The sequence below is a fragment of the Patagioenas fasciata genome, chromosome 4, assembly GCF_037038585.1.
Source record: "Patagioenas fasciata isolate bPatFas1 chromosome 4, bPatFas1.hap1, whole genome shotgun sequence".
NCBI classification, from domain to species: domain Eukaryota; kingdom Metazoa; phylum Chordata; class Aves; order Columbiformes; family Columbidae; genus Patagioenas; species Patagioenas fasciata.
In genome coordinates, this window is record NC_092523.1 from 81,279,753 (window position 1) to 81,295,701 (window position 15,949).

A 15,949-nucleotide genomic window follows, 5' to 3' on the forward strand; every position below is an offset into this window, starting at 1 on the left:
CGGTGCGCTGGTGGTCACCCCTGGTGGCCGAAGGAAAGGACAGTTCAATACAGCGGTGTTGTGTCATTGATTTTGGCAGTGTGGGGCCGGTTATGGTCAGTGGCAACACCGTGTGGACACCATATTGGATGGTGTGAAACTGAAAGACTTGATTAAGGTTCCTTGAGCCTCGTGGTTTAGCCAAATCTGGTCTACAGAAGAGGTGGGTCTAGAAGAAGCAGGTGCTTCGGATGAGCTCTGCAGCAAACTGGACATGTCCACGTGTGTGTACGTTTCCACAGCTTGTTTGGGTCGGGCTGGCTGGTTCCTGGCACTTTTCCTGCTGCGCTGAGCTTGCCCGTACGTGGTCCAAAAGTTTGCGTTAGCGTACTGCAGGAAAAGGGACAGGCGTGTTGAAAATGCACGGTAAGAATTCAGCTTAGATAAATTTGAAGTGGTCATCTTCATGCCTTGAGTTGTTAAACCAGGTATACGTAGAAAGGATTGAACACATCTGCTTTTTTACAAGTGTCTTTGCCAAGTTGCACATCTATACATGTAATGCAAATAAGCTTTTCTGGTATGGCTATGCTCTGAGCCACGTGCTACTTCTGGTTGCTCTTGTCTGAACTGCTGCCAGCTCACAAGCAGCGTTTTGTCCGAGAGGGCTCCCGGGGCGGGAACGGAGGAAGAGCGCGGTACGGCTGCGCGGCAGCGTCCCGGCCATCGCGCCTCCCCTGCTGCCGGTGCCACCCCGCCCGAGGCTGGTTCTGTTCGTTGAAGGCGCTCCTTCCTCAGCTCCAGGAGCATCCTTTCTCCGCTTGAGCGGCCTTTTGGAGGGGACAAGGTTTTAATCCTCTTTGCAATACTCAGGGGTCGGGTTGCTGTTGATGGCGTTACAGCACGGCTTGTGAGTTAGCTTTTGATTCACATCAGGTTTAATCATTTGAGAATAGTTTGAAATTATTTTTGCAGCTCAAAGGTCAGAGGTTTATCAGTGAATGGAGGTTACTTGAAGAGCGGAAGTGCAGCCTTGAGCAGCCCCGCGTTGCTGCGCCGCCAGCGGGCAGCCGGGCGCCTGTTCCCAGTGCTGAGAGCATTTCCGTTCCCTGTCCTGGGAGAAATCCTTCGGTTGGGCTTTGTGAGGGTGTCCTTGGCAGCTCCAAATGGCTCAGGCACTGTGACTTCCTTAATACTCAAGCTGTGAAATGAAGAAGGCATTTAAAGAAATACAATCTGTTTTATCAGACACCTGTTGCCACTGAATTGATGCAGTAGCAGGTAGAAAATGAATATATGTTGGTATAAGAGAAGTTAACTAACCTGGTGTTATCACATATGCAAGGGCTTGTATATGGGACAAAGAACAGCTCTGAATGAATATGGTCAGTCAGAGAGAGGCACAAACCTCTTCTTATTTGTTGTGCTGTGTGCACTGTTTATTCCAAACGGTGTTTCCATATCAACGGGGAATCCCTGCCAAAGCCAGCTCGAAAGCCAAAACAGAAACGGGCCTTGTTGAGAGGAACGCTCCTGCCTTTCCTGGGGACACATGGGCAGGGTGCTGAGGGCTCCCACTGTGGGGAGCGAGGTCCGGTGATTAATGGTGGGAGTGGTTGGCTGCTTCCCCTGCTGGAACAGGGTCTCCCCGTCCCTGCCGTCACAAGCAGAGATCCCCAGGTTCTGGGTCTGTCGGCCTGGGTGACCTACTTTCGCTGCATGGAGCTGCAATGAAAGTGACTTGTCTTCCCGTACAGCTCGCTGCCACTTTTCTGAAGGAAAGGAGATGTTTCTAGGAAGTTTAGTTAACTGGAATTTCATTTACTTTGGCCCTTTTTCTGGATGCAGAGGGCAGTTCTGCGTGTGAGGTTTCTCCGCGCAGAGTATCCGCGTGCTGGCTGGTGGAGCTCCGCGCGTACACGAAGTGCAGAGCGCTGGAGGTTCCCCTCTAGGTAAGGACAGCCCACGGGAAGGCTGTCGTGAGCACACATCTGAACAGACGTGGGAGAGCAGAGCTTAGAGGGTGGGATTCCTGGGGGATTAGCCTTTCTCTGGTACAGGAACACCATGTGTTTGTGCTCAAGTGCAGGAACCCCACAAGGATTACAGAACCAGATCCCTCGTGTTGTCCTTGGCTGCAATGTAACAGGAGTTTGGGGCCTGGATCCCTTCTCCCCAGATTAGGGAGCACGAAGCCTTCCGTCAGTTACACAAAGCACCGCGAATGCAGCTAGGCTTGTGACGGTGATCTGTATGATCAGGGCTTATTCTAACTGCTCGGTCTTGCCGTTTGCCGCGTTCGGCGGGTTGGTTTGTGCCAGGGCTGTGTTGTGCCCCCCAGGCTTCTCGCGGGAGCTGCAGCCCGCAGCAGAGCCAGGGCCCGGCCTCCCCGGGCTGCCCCCCCGCCTCCGCGTCCCCGCAGCCGAGCCCGGGCTGGTTTTACCACTGCGGTGTTGAAGGACCGTGAGTGTAGTGAAGGCAGAAATGGTGTGTGGCAGGGTGAAGAGGATGGGCGTGGGATGGACTCTGTTGGAGACATTCAATATAATCTGGGGGTCTTCAGCTCAAAAACGGGTGGCTTGGGGAAGAGGAGGAAGATTTCTAAAATGATGAAGGGCATGATGGAGACGAGGAGGAGTGGAAGATTTTCCCTGCTGGATGGGGATAACCCCAGTAGCTTTGCTTTTCCAAGCCTGGAAACCACAAGTTTGTTTTTTGCCAAATAGACGGCATTCTCAATTTTTCATGCGGTGGTGTTTGCTTTGGTCGCTTTGTTCCACTGACGACAGCAATTAAAGGCTGACAATGGGAAGGGGAATTCAAGTTCACACCTCAGGTCCTTCACGGCTACAGGGTGGCGGGTTATGAAATATATATCTCTTCATAGCTTCCTTGGGTGGAATGAATGAGGGGTTTGTTTTGATTTTGGTTTATTAATATTGTTGCTGTAGGGATGAGACAGGGGTTATTAGTTTTGTGCTGTACCTGTGCAATGCTGTCAGACCCAGTCTGTTGTTTGTCCCTCTGCTGAGAGCACACGGGGCTGCCCGGCTGCAGACGGCGGGTGCTCTCAGGTGGGAGCAGCGGGGATGTCCCATCGGGGACAGCTCGTCAGCTCACGCTTTGCTAATGCGTTTTCTTCTGTCCTTACCCTTCTTTCTTATAGGCTGGTTTTTCAAGCAAGGCCTTGCTGCAGAAGCTTTACCTTGAGGTACAACAGGTGTAAGGTGTCACGTGAATGTGCCAGCTGTGTCCCGTATCGGTTAATCAGCCCCGTTAATGTGGCTGGTACTTAGAAGGAAGCAGGATGACGGGGTGAGGAGTGGGAGCGCAGACAGCAGTGGCAGCACCGAGGTGTCCGTGCAGGGGCAGGGGTCGTCGTTGCTGCTGTCCTGCTGCAGAGCTCAGTCCCCAAGGAGCAGTTCGTTTCAGGCTTTCACAGCTTGTAACCTCGGTTTCAAAGGAGACTGATCCCGGGCAGGTGGGTGTTTTACCTGGACTTCAGCTCACACAGCCAGAGGCTTTAGTCGGGGAACAACCAGATTTTTCCAAAGGTCAGCGCCTGCATGTTTCTTGCAGGCTGTTTAGCAAAGCCTGGAGCATCATTACAGTAATGTGGCTAGCTAAAGGGCTTCTCTGGTTTTAATTTTAGTGCTGCATCATGGGTTTCTGGTTAGCTTTGGTTTCTGATGCTTTAGCTAATGACTCATTTAATGGAGTTTCACTTGCCTTGGGTATTCTCTGGCCTTGGACAAGCTCGCAAATTGCTTTGCACGGTTTGCCAGGGGTCACAGGCAGGAGCCATGTGGGTTTTTTCCAGATGCTCCTCGCCTTCTCATGCTCCTGGTCTTTGGGCAGCTGTGCACTTGGCTGTGCCGCCGTTTCTTCTGCAGGGGACGCAGCGTCGCGAGGACGGGGCAGCGAGGTCTGCGGCACGGTGACGTGACCGGGAGCGAACCAGAGGTGCAGAGAAAGCAGCGTGTGCTTCAGAATCGCTTTCATTCCCGATAAATCTTAAGTGTCTGATGATAATAACAGTGTTAAAATACATTTAGGGAGACTGTGATTTTCAGGTTGCCGTGCCTTTTCGCAAGTACCGTGTTTGAGATCTGTGGCCTTTAACGTAACATTAGAGGTCAGGTTAGGATGATACTCGGTTTAGCAGAGAGCGGGGCAAGTGAACCTGGTGCTCGCGCTGCGTGGCCTCCCCACCGCTTTGCCCCCCTCCCTGTTCTCGGGCTGCTGAGAGCTCGAATGCTTATGAAGCTTCTTCAGGGAATGGTTCAGGATGGATTCTAAGTGCTGGCTGCACCGTTCCAGCACCTGTCTGATAAATGATTCAGGACAATGTTGAGTGGTGCTGCAAAACTAATTTGGAGGAGAAGAAAGCCCCGCACTGTAATGGTTATCTTTTGAAAATCAGTCATGCGGTTTGATGTGCTGGGCAGAGGGGCCGGTACCCTCAGCCTCAGGAGCCGGGCGGCCGCGGGACCTGAGGAACCTGTGTGTCGGTTCTGGTTCGGGAAGGCACGTGGGGCTGGGCGAATACAGGCTTGTTCAGCAAAGCTGAACGTTATTGCAGAGTTGCCACCTTCCCAGTATCATTTATTCCTGGTTTCCTCCAAAAATGCTATTCATGGGAGAGCTAGTAGTGCTTTTCCAAGGCTTCCTCCACAGGCCTCCTTGATGCATATTTGATATATTCTCTGGTGGGAATCCTGACTGAAGCATATAGGAATAGGATTGTTCCAACAGTTTTCTTCCTGCTGCATCAATAATTCATGCTTTTTCATGAGACTTTTTTGCTTTTTGGAGTTCCTCAAGTCGCCCAGCAAAGCTCAGCACAATACTCGTTGTGGATTCATAGCCCAGCTTCACGTTACCCGGTTTGTGCTCCTGGCAGGACATTCACTCTTAGCCGGAAAACACCGAGCGTCTCCAAAGATCACCCAGGGCAACGGGGAGAGGTTTGGGAACCGACTGAGGGCAGCATTTTCAAAAGCCTTCAACTTCAAATGAATGCTGCTGCTGAAGTTAAAGACAAAGCCATCTCGGGTCTGGGCGCACTCGGAAATCCCTCCCGGGCTGCGAGGACGCAGGCGGAGCGCTGGGCCAGGCGGAGGACTTAAGCAGCCTGGGATGACGATGGGGACAGTGGTGCCCCCAGGAGTGTGGCCAAGGCTATGGGAGCCTTGCTGGGGCTGCTTGACCTAATTTAATAATTTAGGGGAAAGTCAATCCCATGCCTCTGCACAGGATGTGCCGGGTGCCAGGAAGATGGCAGAAAAGAGCCGGGACAGGCTGGTGGTTTTGGTTTTAAACTCAGCTGCTGGTGCGGTGTTTTCCCGCTATGGAGTCAGAAGCGATTGATGACTTTTCTCCATGGTTTGACTTAGGTCATATTTGGTCAACTCGCCGGTGCGTGGTGCAGAGCCCGGTGAGCCTGCTCCATCCGCTGCGGTGCGATTGTAGAGGGTGGGTGAGGACAGGAGAGGAGACAAACAACCTTCAGGCTGTAAGGAGCTGTCTTCAGCGTGACGCTGTAGCTACACTTTGGGAGAAGAGGCGTGGAAGAGTGTAGCTCTGGAAGCTGGCTGATGGGAAAGGTGCTGGTCAGCAGATTTCTTCCAGCACTCTGATTTATCAGTGATGAGCACAGAATTGGCCCTCAGATACCATGTGGGTGTCTGGGGAAGGGTTGCTGGAAATCAGTGAAGACAACTTCATGGGTGGCTTTCTGAGGTGCATTTCCTGCAGTTTGAGCCCCGCTGTTCAAGTACCAGAACAGGCGCTTTCCTGCGTTTCTAGAAGTGCTGTTTGTGTTGTGATGCTCCTTTTCGAGCCCGAAAAGGGCTCCGTGCGTGTCCTGGAGCTGGGGGAGCTCTGTCTAGATCAGGTGCTCTGAGGTTGTTTCCGCTGCGCTGTGACAGGCTGCGGTGACACCATGGTGACACAGTGGTGACACGGGGCTGCAGGAGGTAGGAGGGGATGCGCATACACGATGTTGACAGCCACAGTTCGCAGTGGGCTTGCCATGAAGGAAGAGTTAAACTGCAGATATGATGAAAATACGCATATTGCTGTGTGCTTTTCTTGCTCATCAGGCAGCAAAAACTGATAGGAGAGTCTGTTAAATACCTAATTTTTTTAATATGACACAATATAGCAAAAAAATACATTGTTTTGCTTTGAGATACAGCCTTTTTTTGAAATAAAAAACGAAGTGGTGGTGTATTTCAAAGACTGAAATCTGGAGCTGAAGCACGAGCCAGCCCGAGGGCGAGCAGTGCGTTTGCACCGGTGTTTGCTCACGGCGGCTTCACGGCTCCTTGTGTCGTGTTTCTGGCACAACTTTGGTCATTGTTAATGAGGAAGAAGTCATTAAGAAAAAAGAACAAGGCTAGAAAGGCATCCTGGGAATCACAGGTCAAAATAACCCGGGTAAGAAAATGAGATTACCAGAGCAATCAGAAAGTGACATTTTGGTGTCTTAGGTGAATTTCTTTTACTACAAAATATTTGCTGAACTGTGTAAGTACTTCATATACCGTTATCTGTATTTACCTGGTTGCGTTTCAGCGGAACCTGTCCTCTGCCCCAGCGAGGTCTCTCAAAGCAGCCTCTGTGCCCTCGGATCTCGGGTGTTCCCTCAGGGCCGGTCTGTCCGGTTGCTCTCCAGGAAGCGTCGTCGTGGTTGAAAGTGAAGGCAGAACACTTAGAGACGCGGGGATGTTTTCTCCAGTAACTCCTCGTGCGCTGGCCTGCACAGGCAGTGGGAACAACGGCTCTGGACAACCTCGAGCAAATTTTAGATGAGGGCAGGAGCTGCAGGCATAGGAAATGTACTCCTAAAAGCTTGTGCTAAGCTCAGTGTTTCCTTTGGAACTTGAGAAGACGTGTGCCCGGAGGAAAGCAGGCAGCCTGGCGTGCTGTGCTGGAGGATGTTGGTCCTCGGGCTGGTGTGGCTGTAGCAGCAGCCGCAGATCCTGGAGTTGTGCTTTCCCTTGTGAAAAGCACCTGCCCTTCCTCGTTGTCCAGGCAGCAGGTGGGTGCAGGGCTTCCTCCTGAAACCCTGCCCAGATAGACCCGTCTCCCTCAGCGATGTGCTCCTTTTTCTCCCCAAAATAACACCCTTATTTCGGGGCCGTAGGTGGAAACCACAGCTTCGAGAGGCATAGTCTTCTCAGCATCGTCTTGGCTCCAAGCACCATTACTAGCATTGTTCCTCTGAGAATGATCTTCTTAGCATTTGTATCTCAGTAGACTACGTGGGGATGATACGTATTGGACAAAAATAGGCTCAGGTTGATATATTATGACCAAGGAGGAAACGCGGGTGAAAACGGGCTGAATTTTGTTGCATGTTCCCTGTCTGCATACCTAACAAGATGTAATTTTCCTCTTCCCCCTGACGCAGCTGAAGAATAAATTCATGAAGAAGCTGCCCCGCGATGCCGAGGCCTCCAACGTGCTGGTGGGGGAGGTGGACTTCCTGGAGAGCCCGTTCATCGCCTTCGTCCGGCTGCAGCAGGCCGTCATGCTGGGCGCGCTCACCGAGGTCCCGGTGCCCACCCGGTAAGAGCGCAGCCCCGGCGCGGGGAGCGAGGTCGGGGGATTCCGTCACATAAAGCGCCAGGCCAGAAGAAGATATTCTCCGTGGCCTTCCATCGTGAGACTTGCGCAGCAGTCATCTGTTTTTTCAGGATTATTGGTTTTAAAGTAACAAAACTCACGGTAGCTGCTTAACCGTATTCAGGTCCTGAATTTGGCTATAAGATATAAGCTGTGAAATCCACAAACACACCAACTTTATGACTCAGTGGTAGAGAGCACTATCAATGTGAAATTTAACTACTGGGGCTTTTTACCTGCACCTTACGATTCCTCCCCCAGCACATAGGGTACGTACCTCAGATTTGCTCTGCACATTTTTGCAGGACATACCGTTCCTCTTAAAATCTCCCATTAGGCAAAGGGTGCAATTCTGGCCCTGCTGGCAGAGGGCAAGTCAGTCAGAGGAACTTGGGGATAGAACTCTGTTGTGCTGGTTGCACTATATGTTGCTTTGTAATTCAGAATGGTCCAGAGGAAAATGTCATATGAATATTTTATTTATTGTAACCGGTGTTGCAAATTAATCTACAGTCTGACAAGTATTAACATATCTTATGTTCGTAAATATTTGAATTCACTGCTTGAATATGCATAGCTGCCTGTACATTGAGTGTAAAAATCTACCAGAATAGAAAAGCTGAAGTCTTGCTTAAATTCTTAGTAATATTACCCTTAGTTATACAGTTGCGTATTGTTTATTGTGTAACATAGTAGAGTGAAACTATCGCCATAGATGCCCAGAGTATCTGCTGTATGTGAGCATTATGTAGTAGTACTGGATGTAATAATATATAATATCTTTGTTTCACACACACGCTCAGGCCCGCCCCCCCGGTAAGAACTGCACAGATTCTGCCTTTGGTGTCGCCTCAGAGAGGATTTGCCTTGCATTTCAAATCGTGCCTTTGACGTCACTGACGTGCACATCTGAGGCTGTATCGATTGATTTGCTGTAGGAAGGGATGTGGTACCCCAACAGAAGTCCGTGACTAGTGCGTTACCAAGACTGGCATGAATCACAGCCGTTGTATGGAAGGAAAGTTGCATGGCTGTTATAAACAGTACTGCATTTAAATGTACAAAACAAAGGAAAAAATGGTCTAGTTTTGCCATTAGTTTAATTACCTTCTAGTAACACAGCAGTGTCTGTATATTTGGGTTACTTTAAGTGACTCCCATCGATAACCGTGTCAACATCTGTTTGCATACATGGGGGTATTCTGTTTGGAGTATGGGGAGGTAGAAGTGGCTTAACTGTGTAGAAGTTTATTCTTCATTGCTCCGCATTACTGGGCTCCGTGTGCCTCAGTATTTCCTTTAAGTCTAAGCCCACTGACTCTTTTTCTAAACACGTTTCCAAATGCTTTTCAGCAGACGTAGAATTAAATACTGTTTGTTTTGGTAGAGGGAGCCAGGAAGTAACATCTAGGATTGCTGAACGACCTCATTACTCAGTAGCATTAATCAAGACAATATGTCCTTCCGCGCCAACGTTTTTTTCCAGGAAATAGTATTATCCATTTGCCGTCCTCCAAACCAAATGCGAGCCCTAATCAGAGCAGGGAGGCTCATTAGATTGCTTTTGTGAGTAATGAAGAGCCATTTGCAGTGGCTGCATCCTGCGAAATTCGATCACGGAAATCCCGGCGGGGCCGGTCGGGTGGTGATGAACATCTCTCTGCGCAGCGCTGGGTCTCGGCCATCTCACGTGGCCGGTGTTCCTGGCGTGGACCTGCCCTTAGTGACCCACGGGCTCCACAAGATGCGGGGCCTTGGCGTGTCCGCCCTCTGTCCCTTGGGGCTTCTCCTTTTGTTTCGTTAGATGATGAAGTTCCCGGTAAGCTCATCCAGACCACGCCGTCAGAGCTCGGCTCTGCGAACCCCCTGGGGTTTCTGAAGAAGCGCGAGGTGCCGTTCCAGCGCTGCGGGTTTCGGGGGTATTGTGTGCGCTGAGTAGCGGCAGCGTGACCCGCGGCTGTCGCTGTTTAGCGAGCAGGTTGTTTTCCTGTGGGCAGGCAGGGGATTAAACACCCGGGCTTCGGCACACGGTCTGTGCCATGGAGGAGAGGTGGCCTTCGTGTGAACACCTATTCCTGCGGTGACGTTGCTGCAGGTACGTTTGCACCGCAGTTGAGTTTGTGTTTCTGATGTGCTACGTTAGTTAAGGCATCTTGTGCTTTTCAGCAACTACAGATATACTGAGTACTTCCCAGGAACCACGAAGCACCTTGGCCTGAAGAGGTGGCGGTCACAGGGCTTGTCACATTGGTGGCAGAAAGATGAGGAAGGCCCGTCCAGGAGGCTGGAAGAAGATGAGAAGGGAGAAAGTGTTCCCAGCCATAGGACTGTGTCACACAGCTTTCATAGGATCACAGACGGTTTGGGTTGGAGGGACCTTCCCAGCTCCCCAGTGCCCCCCCCTGCCATGACAGGGACATCTGCACCAGCTCAGGTTGCTCAGAGCCCCGTCCAGCCTGGCCTGGGATGTCTCCAGGGATGGTTCATCCACCACCTCTCTGGGAACCTGGGCCAGGCTCTCACCACCCTCAGGGCCAACAATTCCTTCCTCATGTCCAGCCCGAATCTCCCTCCTTTAGTTTAAACCATCACCCCTTGTCCTGTCTTGATGTTTCGCTTTTCAAGGCACTAACCCAGCAGGGTTTGCAGGCGAAGGGCAGCAGTAGCTTCTGTTAGACCAGCTGATAATCGGTGTATCCACTGTAACCATTAGCCGGACGGGTCAGAAATGGCCACAGTCGTGCCATGCAGAGCAAATATGACACCAAGCCCTGCAGAGGTGAAAGGCTCGTGATATCTCTAGGCCCTGCCCTCTTCTTGATTTATTCATGTTGACCTAGTGCTGTAGAAAGGAGGATTATTGTGTGCAAAGGTAGACAGTATTCAACACATAGACTTACAGTTAAATAGGTTACTTATTTCTGCTATTTCTTTCCCCTCCACACATTCTTTGCTTGAATTTCTCTTGTAAGTTATAGGATTTTGGACGCTTTGTAGAAATAAGATTTCCTGTGTTGAAATGACTCTTTCATGGATTCATAAATTTCCTATGTATTTTTCCGTTTACACTTCCTTGCTGAGTATTTTAATATTTCCTTTGCTTAAAAGTAAATTTTTACTTAAAAGCAACCTGAAAGGTCTTATGAACGTTCCAGGAGAAGTTTCTCAGCAGGGTGTTTCCATACAGCCCTAGTAACGAAAACTGGGGCCCTGAAATGGCATCGGAGATCCCGGCCTTTCTCTGGGTCGTGTTTTCTTTTCACTTAATCAGACTGAAAACATCTTTCAGGGCTTTGTTTTTCTCGTGTTGAATTTAGTTCCACAGTGCTATGAAATCCTCGTTCTGGCAAGAACTTGGTTACTGTCCTTGCTCCATGGCTGTGGTATGGCTGCTTCTCCTCTGGACAGTGCAGTAGATGTAGCTCTTTATTTCATAAAAGAAATGTGCAATTATGTGTTCTGGTCTGCTGCATTAATGTAATGTTGATGGGAAAAAAGAAAAGATGAAGACTAAGCAAGGGAAAGATGTTTTTGGAGATAAGCTGTACAGACTTGCAGAGTCTAATATGTAGTGCTGGGAATTTGCCTGTGTCTACAAGCCTCAAATGAAATGAGGTAACTTGCCCAAAGGTCAGTTAGGAAGTTTGTAGCAGAACCAGGAGTTGGCTTCTCCTCGCTTCCCTCCTAACTTCAGCTTTTAACTGCAAAGGCATCTTTTCTTCTTGGTAGGTGAGGATGAAACGTGCGTCCTGATCATTGATTGCAGCCTTGAAATGGTTTCCAGGGCTGTGTCCTTCAGCAGCTTTCCCAGCACAAGGACCGGCGCTGGGAAACGGGAGCTCTGGCAGCCTCAGTCTGTCTGTCCGTGCGCTGGACACCCTGCGAGACGCCTGCGGCGTTGGGGCATTGCCCAAAACTGGAACGATGTGAAGCAGAAGGAAGGACCACAGGCTCCACGGTCTCCTTTGGTTACTGCGGTCTCAGGCTGTACTCGTTTCATCAGACGAGCGAGCCTCAGATTCTGCTGGGAAAGGACATCATGAGGGCGTCCTCCCAGCGCTCGAGTCCGTCAGCGTGTGTCTCCTTTGGGAATGCTGGATGACTTGCAGCATCACACGTGGTGTCCCACAGCAAGAGGACTGTTTCCCCCCACCCCTCCCCAAAACCCCAGTGTTTTCTCTGGGACCTTGCTGAGTTTTCCATCACGCAGGTGCCTTTCACCCTTCTGGAGCTGCTGCTCTTGGTTTCTGCGGATCTGGGAGCAGGCCTGGCTGAGCAGGCTGAATTTCCGTCGTGGTTCAGTTGCTCTTCCTTTCTGTTTTTCATGTGTGTGTGAGGGACCTTGTCTCCTGCATTGGTGGTCAGCCTGCCAAGAGGCCTTGGTGAAGCTTGTCTTGGCCCTTTGGCAGTCTGCACTGCAGCCCTTACCCCATAGGGGATTTGATATTCATGGGCATGACAGATTTCTAGTAGGGTGTCCCAAATGGATGGAAAACATTAGTTCTACGCTGGCTTTAGAGCCTGTGTTGTATTCACTCCCCACCTTCTTGGAGTGCTTTTCATGGGATTCGATGGAGATTTCTAGCCAGATTGCTCACAGGCACAGCATACAAAGCTTTGTCGCTTCCTGAGCAAACCAGGTGGAAGTTCTGTCCCAGACTGCGGAGTGACCTCGTGCCAAGGTGCAGAGTTGTGTCCCCCATAGCGGATGTTGGGTCTGGTTGCTGGGCTTGTGCACAGTACTGCTATGGTGCTTCCTTCGGATCTTGCAGGCGCGTTGCCTGGCTCTGCAGTGCGATGGGCAGTGCAGATTTGTCCACTGGGCACTGGAATTACTCATCTGTGAGGATTTGTTCTTGTTGGGCTTGGTGGCATGGTCCGTATTAGAAGGTGAGTCGTGCGTAGTCAGTGAAGGGTGAGGCCTGCAACAGTGACAGGAGGAATAGTGCTTTAGGTGAAACAAGTTACTGAGGCTCTGGCTCATTGTCAGCTTGGAAACAGAGGATTGGGGGTGCTTTGAGTACGCTGGCGTGCACAGTTTGAGAGCAGAGGCCCTGTCGGTGAACCGGTGCCCAGAGCGTTCCGCAGAAACGCCGAACTCTGCGGACGGCTTCCGAGAGGCTTGGAGCCGAGCAGCACCAGAGCACCTCGCGTTCTCTGCCCTGGGGCATCCGCAGCAATGCCAGATGCCGGAGGGGGACACCTGCCAGCCCGGCATGTGTTGTGTGCAGCACAGAGCAGTCGTGAGGGGCTTCCCGCTGGAGAGGAGCAGCGTGGCAGAGCTGCAGGTGCGGGCTTTCTTACCTGGAAGTGTTGGTAACTAAATGATGTTAAATGCATGCAGACATTATCTAGTCCAAACCGCTGAAATGCATTGAATTTTTGTATGTTTATAATATTTGTTCCTTTAAAAGGTCTCGTTCTGCATGCTGAAGGCAATTCTGAGCTGGGCCAGGCAGGACAAAGGATTTAGAAAGTGTCACAAACCTACTTGTTTTTAGGAACGTTTTAGTAAATGCAGGAGCAGTCAGGTGCTCGTCTGTTGGAAACGAGCCAGCTGATGTAAATGTTTCAGATGGTTAGGAAAATGCCTCGTTCCCCTGGAAAGTCAGGAGAATGCCAGACAGCAATTTCTGCAGTCATGGACCTTTTTAAAATCCATATATTTGGATAATTTGCATCCTAGAGTTTTCTAAAGAGTTGGCCACGGAACAGTTTCTCTTTAATGTTGTTTTACAGTAGTTGGTGAAACACAGGGAAGGATCCCGGAGGAAGGAGGAGAGCGAAGGACGTGACCTAGGCCTGTATGGCTTAGTCGCCTCTGTGTGACCCTTACGTAAAACACTTATAAGCCTCATGAAGAACTTGGTTAGAAAGTGTTGCAGTTAGTAGTGGCAATTAATATATATTTATGGATCCCATCCTACTAACTTCATGCCTTTTTTTTTAACAGGGTCTAGATTTTTTAAATAGTAAATATTAATACTTGTTTGGATATAATACACTATATGAGACATTTGACTTAGTATCTCATGATATTTTGATTTAGGAAGCTAAAGTAACGTTTAATAGAATGCTTGTAAGAGCAGAGGTACTTCTGGTGGGGCGTCACGCCTCTAAACCCTGCTCTGTTTCAATTTCACCAGCAGCTCTGCGGAGATGTGTAGTTAGCGTGGCGGAGGTTGGCGAATAACAGAGGGTGTCTGTGCGACCCGGGGCGCTCGGGGCGCCTGTGCTGAACCTGCCCCGTGGGCGCGGGCAGAGCCGAGCTCAGGCCGTCCTGGTGCTGCAGGTGCGGGTGTCGCAGACGGCTCCGTCAGCGCTGGGGCGCCCGAAGCCCGGTTCCTAGAAGCAGCGTTCTCCCAGCTCTGCGTCATCCCGCCGCGTTTCCTGAGACCGCCCGTATTGTCCGTACCTGAAGTCCTGTCCCGGACTTGGCGATCCCAGCTTTGTTTTCTCAGGAAAGCAGGCTCACGTGAAGTTCCTGAGGAGCAAAAGGTTATTCCATCTACGCATTTGCGCTGACAGAACTGCCTGCTCTTGGACCGTTTCCCTGAGGAAGACTCTGATTCATCAGGGGAGGGTCACAGAAACGCTCCTCAAGTGACTGGAAAGAGGAGAAAAGCCTAAATGACTTAACCTAACTGGCAGATGGCTAAGGGTGACTGGGTCGATAGGGGAGGATGTTGAAAGGAATTTAATTATCAAGGGTTCTTCAATCTAACTGTGGGAGACAATGAGGATTTATGGCTGCAAGTTGAAGCGAACACAATTCGCACTGGAAGTAACGCAAGCGGTTTTAGATGAGATGACTTACCAAAGGTTATTGAGTGCTTATGTTCCATTACTGACGGAAAGGTCCGGCTGTACTTGGAAAAAAGCTTCATTTGGGAAGCTTTAAAGTTGTTTTGAGCGGCTATTAGTGTTTCTGTTTGAGACACACGCTGATACGGAGTTTGCTGGTAATTACCCGAATAATTTCCAGTCTTGACTAAATTAGGTGAGATGGAGAAGTTGATCTCCTACCACGTGACGTCTTCGGTTGGGGATTGCAAGGGTGAGTTGGTGTGAGAGACTCGTACCCCAGGGTCACTCGTTGAAGCGCGGCGCAGGCCGCACGCTTGGGATGCCACGCCTGGCGGCGGGGCGCCCTGGCGGGTGGGCGGGGCGCTCTGGAGGGTCGTCGCGGCGCCCTGGAGGGTGGGCGGGGCGCCCTGGAGGGTGGGCGGGGCGCCCTGGCGGGTGGGCGCGGCGCCCTGGAGGGTCGTCGCGGCGCTCTGGAGGGTGGGCGGGGCGCCCTGGAGGGTCATCGCGGTGCGGGGTCACCCGCAGAACGAGCAGGGCCGGTTGGCGAGGCAGAGATGAGCAGGACACAGGTGTATTTCCACAGCCCTTCTTCTGGGGCAGACACGACAGAGGATTGACAGGACACTTGTGTTTCGGCAGGCGCGCTGTGCAGGTCCCGTGTGAGTGAGTAGCTGTCAGCTTGGTACCCGTCTTACTGCATGAAATCAGCTTGAAAGTAATAGTATTTCTGCAAGAGGTAACAGGGTTTACCACTGCAGCACAGATACCCTGGGCTTGCATATGAAACTTGGTTTAGCCACTGGGAGTGTCAAAGATAAGGCTTAGATACTTTTTCTGATGAGTGCCAGGTAAGAGGTTTGAGAACGCAGAGGCCTTTCACCAGCTTCCCGCTCTTCTGGCACCACTGGCAGACAGTTTTATTGGCAGAAGCATCCTTTCTTCCACATAGAGCCTTTTCCTTTGAGCAATCTCGTTAGAACATATTGTCATGTGAACCGTGGCTGGTAGGAAGGGCTGTGTGGGCAAGTCCTGATTCATAGCACCTTGGCGCTGACGAGAGCAAGGGCAGAAAAGACAAAGAACAGTGATTTCCTGTCTCTAAAGGTTTCATACAATGGTATTTTTGAAACTGATTAGCAGTGACTTGCACATAGTTGCTGACCAAAGAGATTGTGTAAGAAATTAACTCGTACTGCCTTGCAGATGCAGTCCCCACCTCTGGTGGTGCCTACCAGAGCAATACGTTTACAACTGCAGAACTGTGTTTCAGGCTTAGCAATTAAGCTGTGACTATGGAGCCATCAGACGGGACTACAGGTCTCTGATATGGATTGTACAGTTAGAGCGGAAGTTCAGGGCATACAAGTTGGGCTTAATTATTCATCGCAAAAGCCCTGTTTCAGATTAGTGGTTTCCCTTCTCTTGTGGGTCACCGCTCTGTGTGCTAAAGCGTAACAGAGATTTCAGTCCCAGCAGGTTGTTAATAAACACGTAGAGTGCTGTCAGATAGCTCGGGGAGCGATGTAGAATA

The 15,949-nt window shown here is 50.6% G+C and overlaps 1 protein-coding gene across 10 annotated transcripts in view; it reads left to right on the forward strand.

Annotated features, from left to right (window-relative positions):
* SLC4A4 (solute carrier family 4 member 4) overlaps nucleotides 1-15,949 on the forward strand; it is a 204,010-nt gene that overhangs the window by 144,418 nt on the left and 43,643 nt on the right. For all 10 annotated transcript variants that reach the window (XM_071808335.1, XM_071808329.1, XM_071808327.1 and 7 more), the window contains one exon: nucleotides 7,397-7,554. In XM_071808335.1, the coding sequence (XP_071664436.1) occupies nucleotides 7,397-7,554 (158 nt within the window). The remainder of the gene's footprint in view (nucleotides 1-7,396; nucleotides 7,555-15,949) is intronic.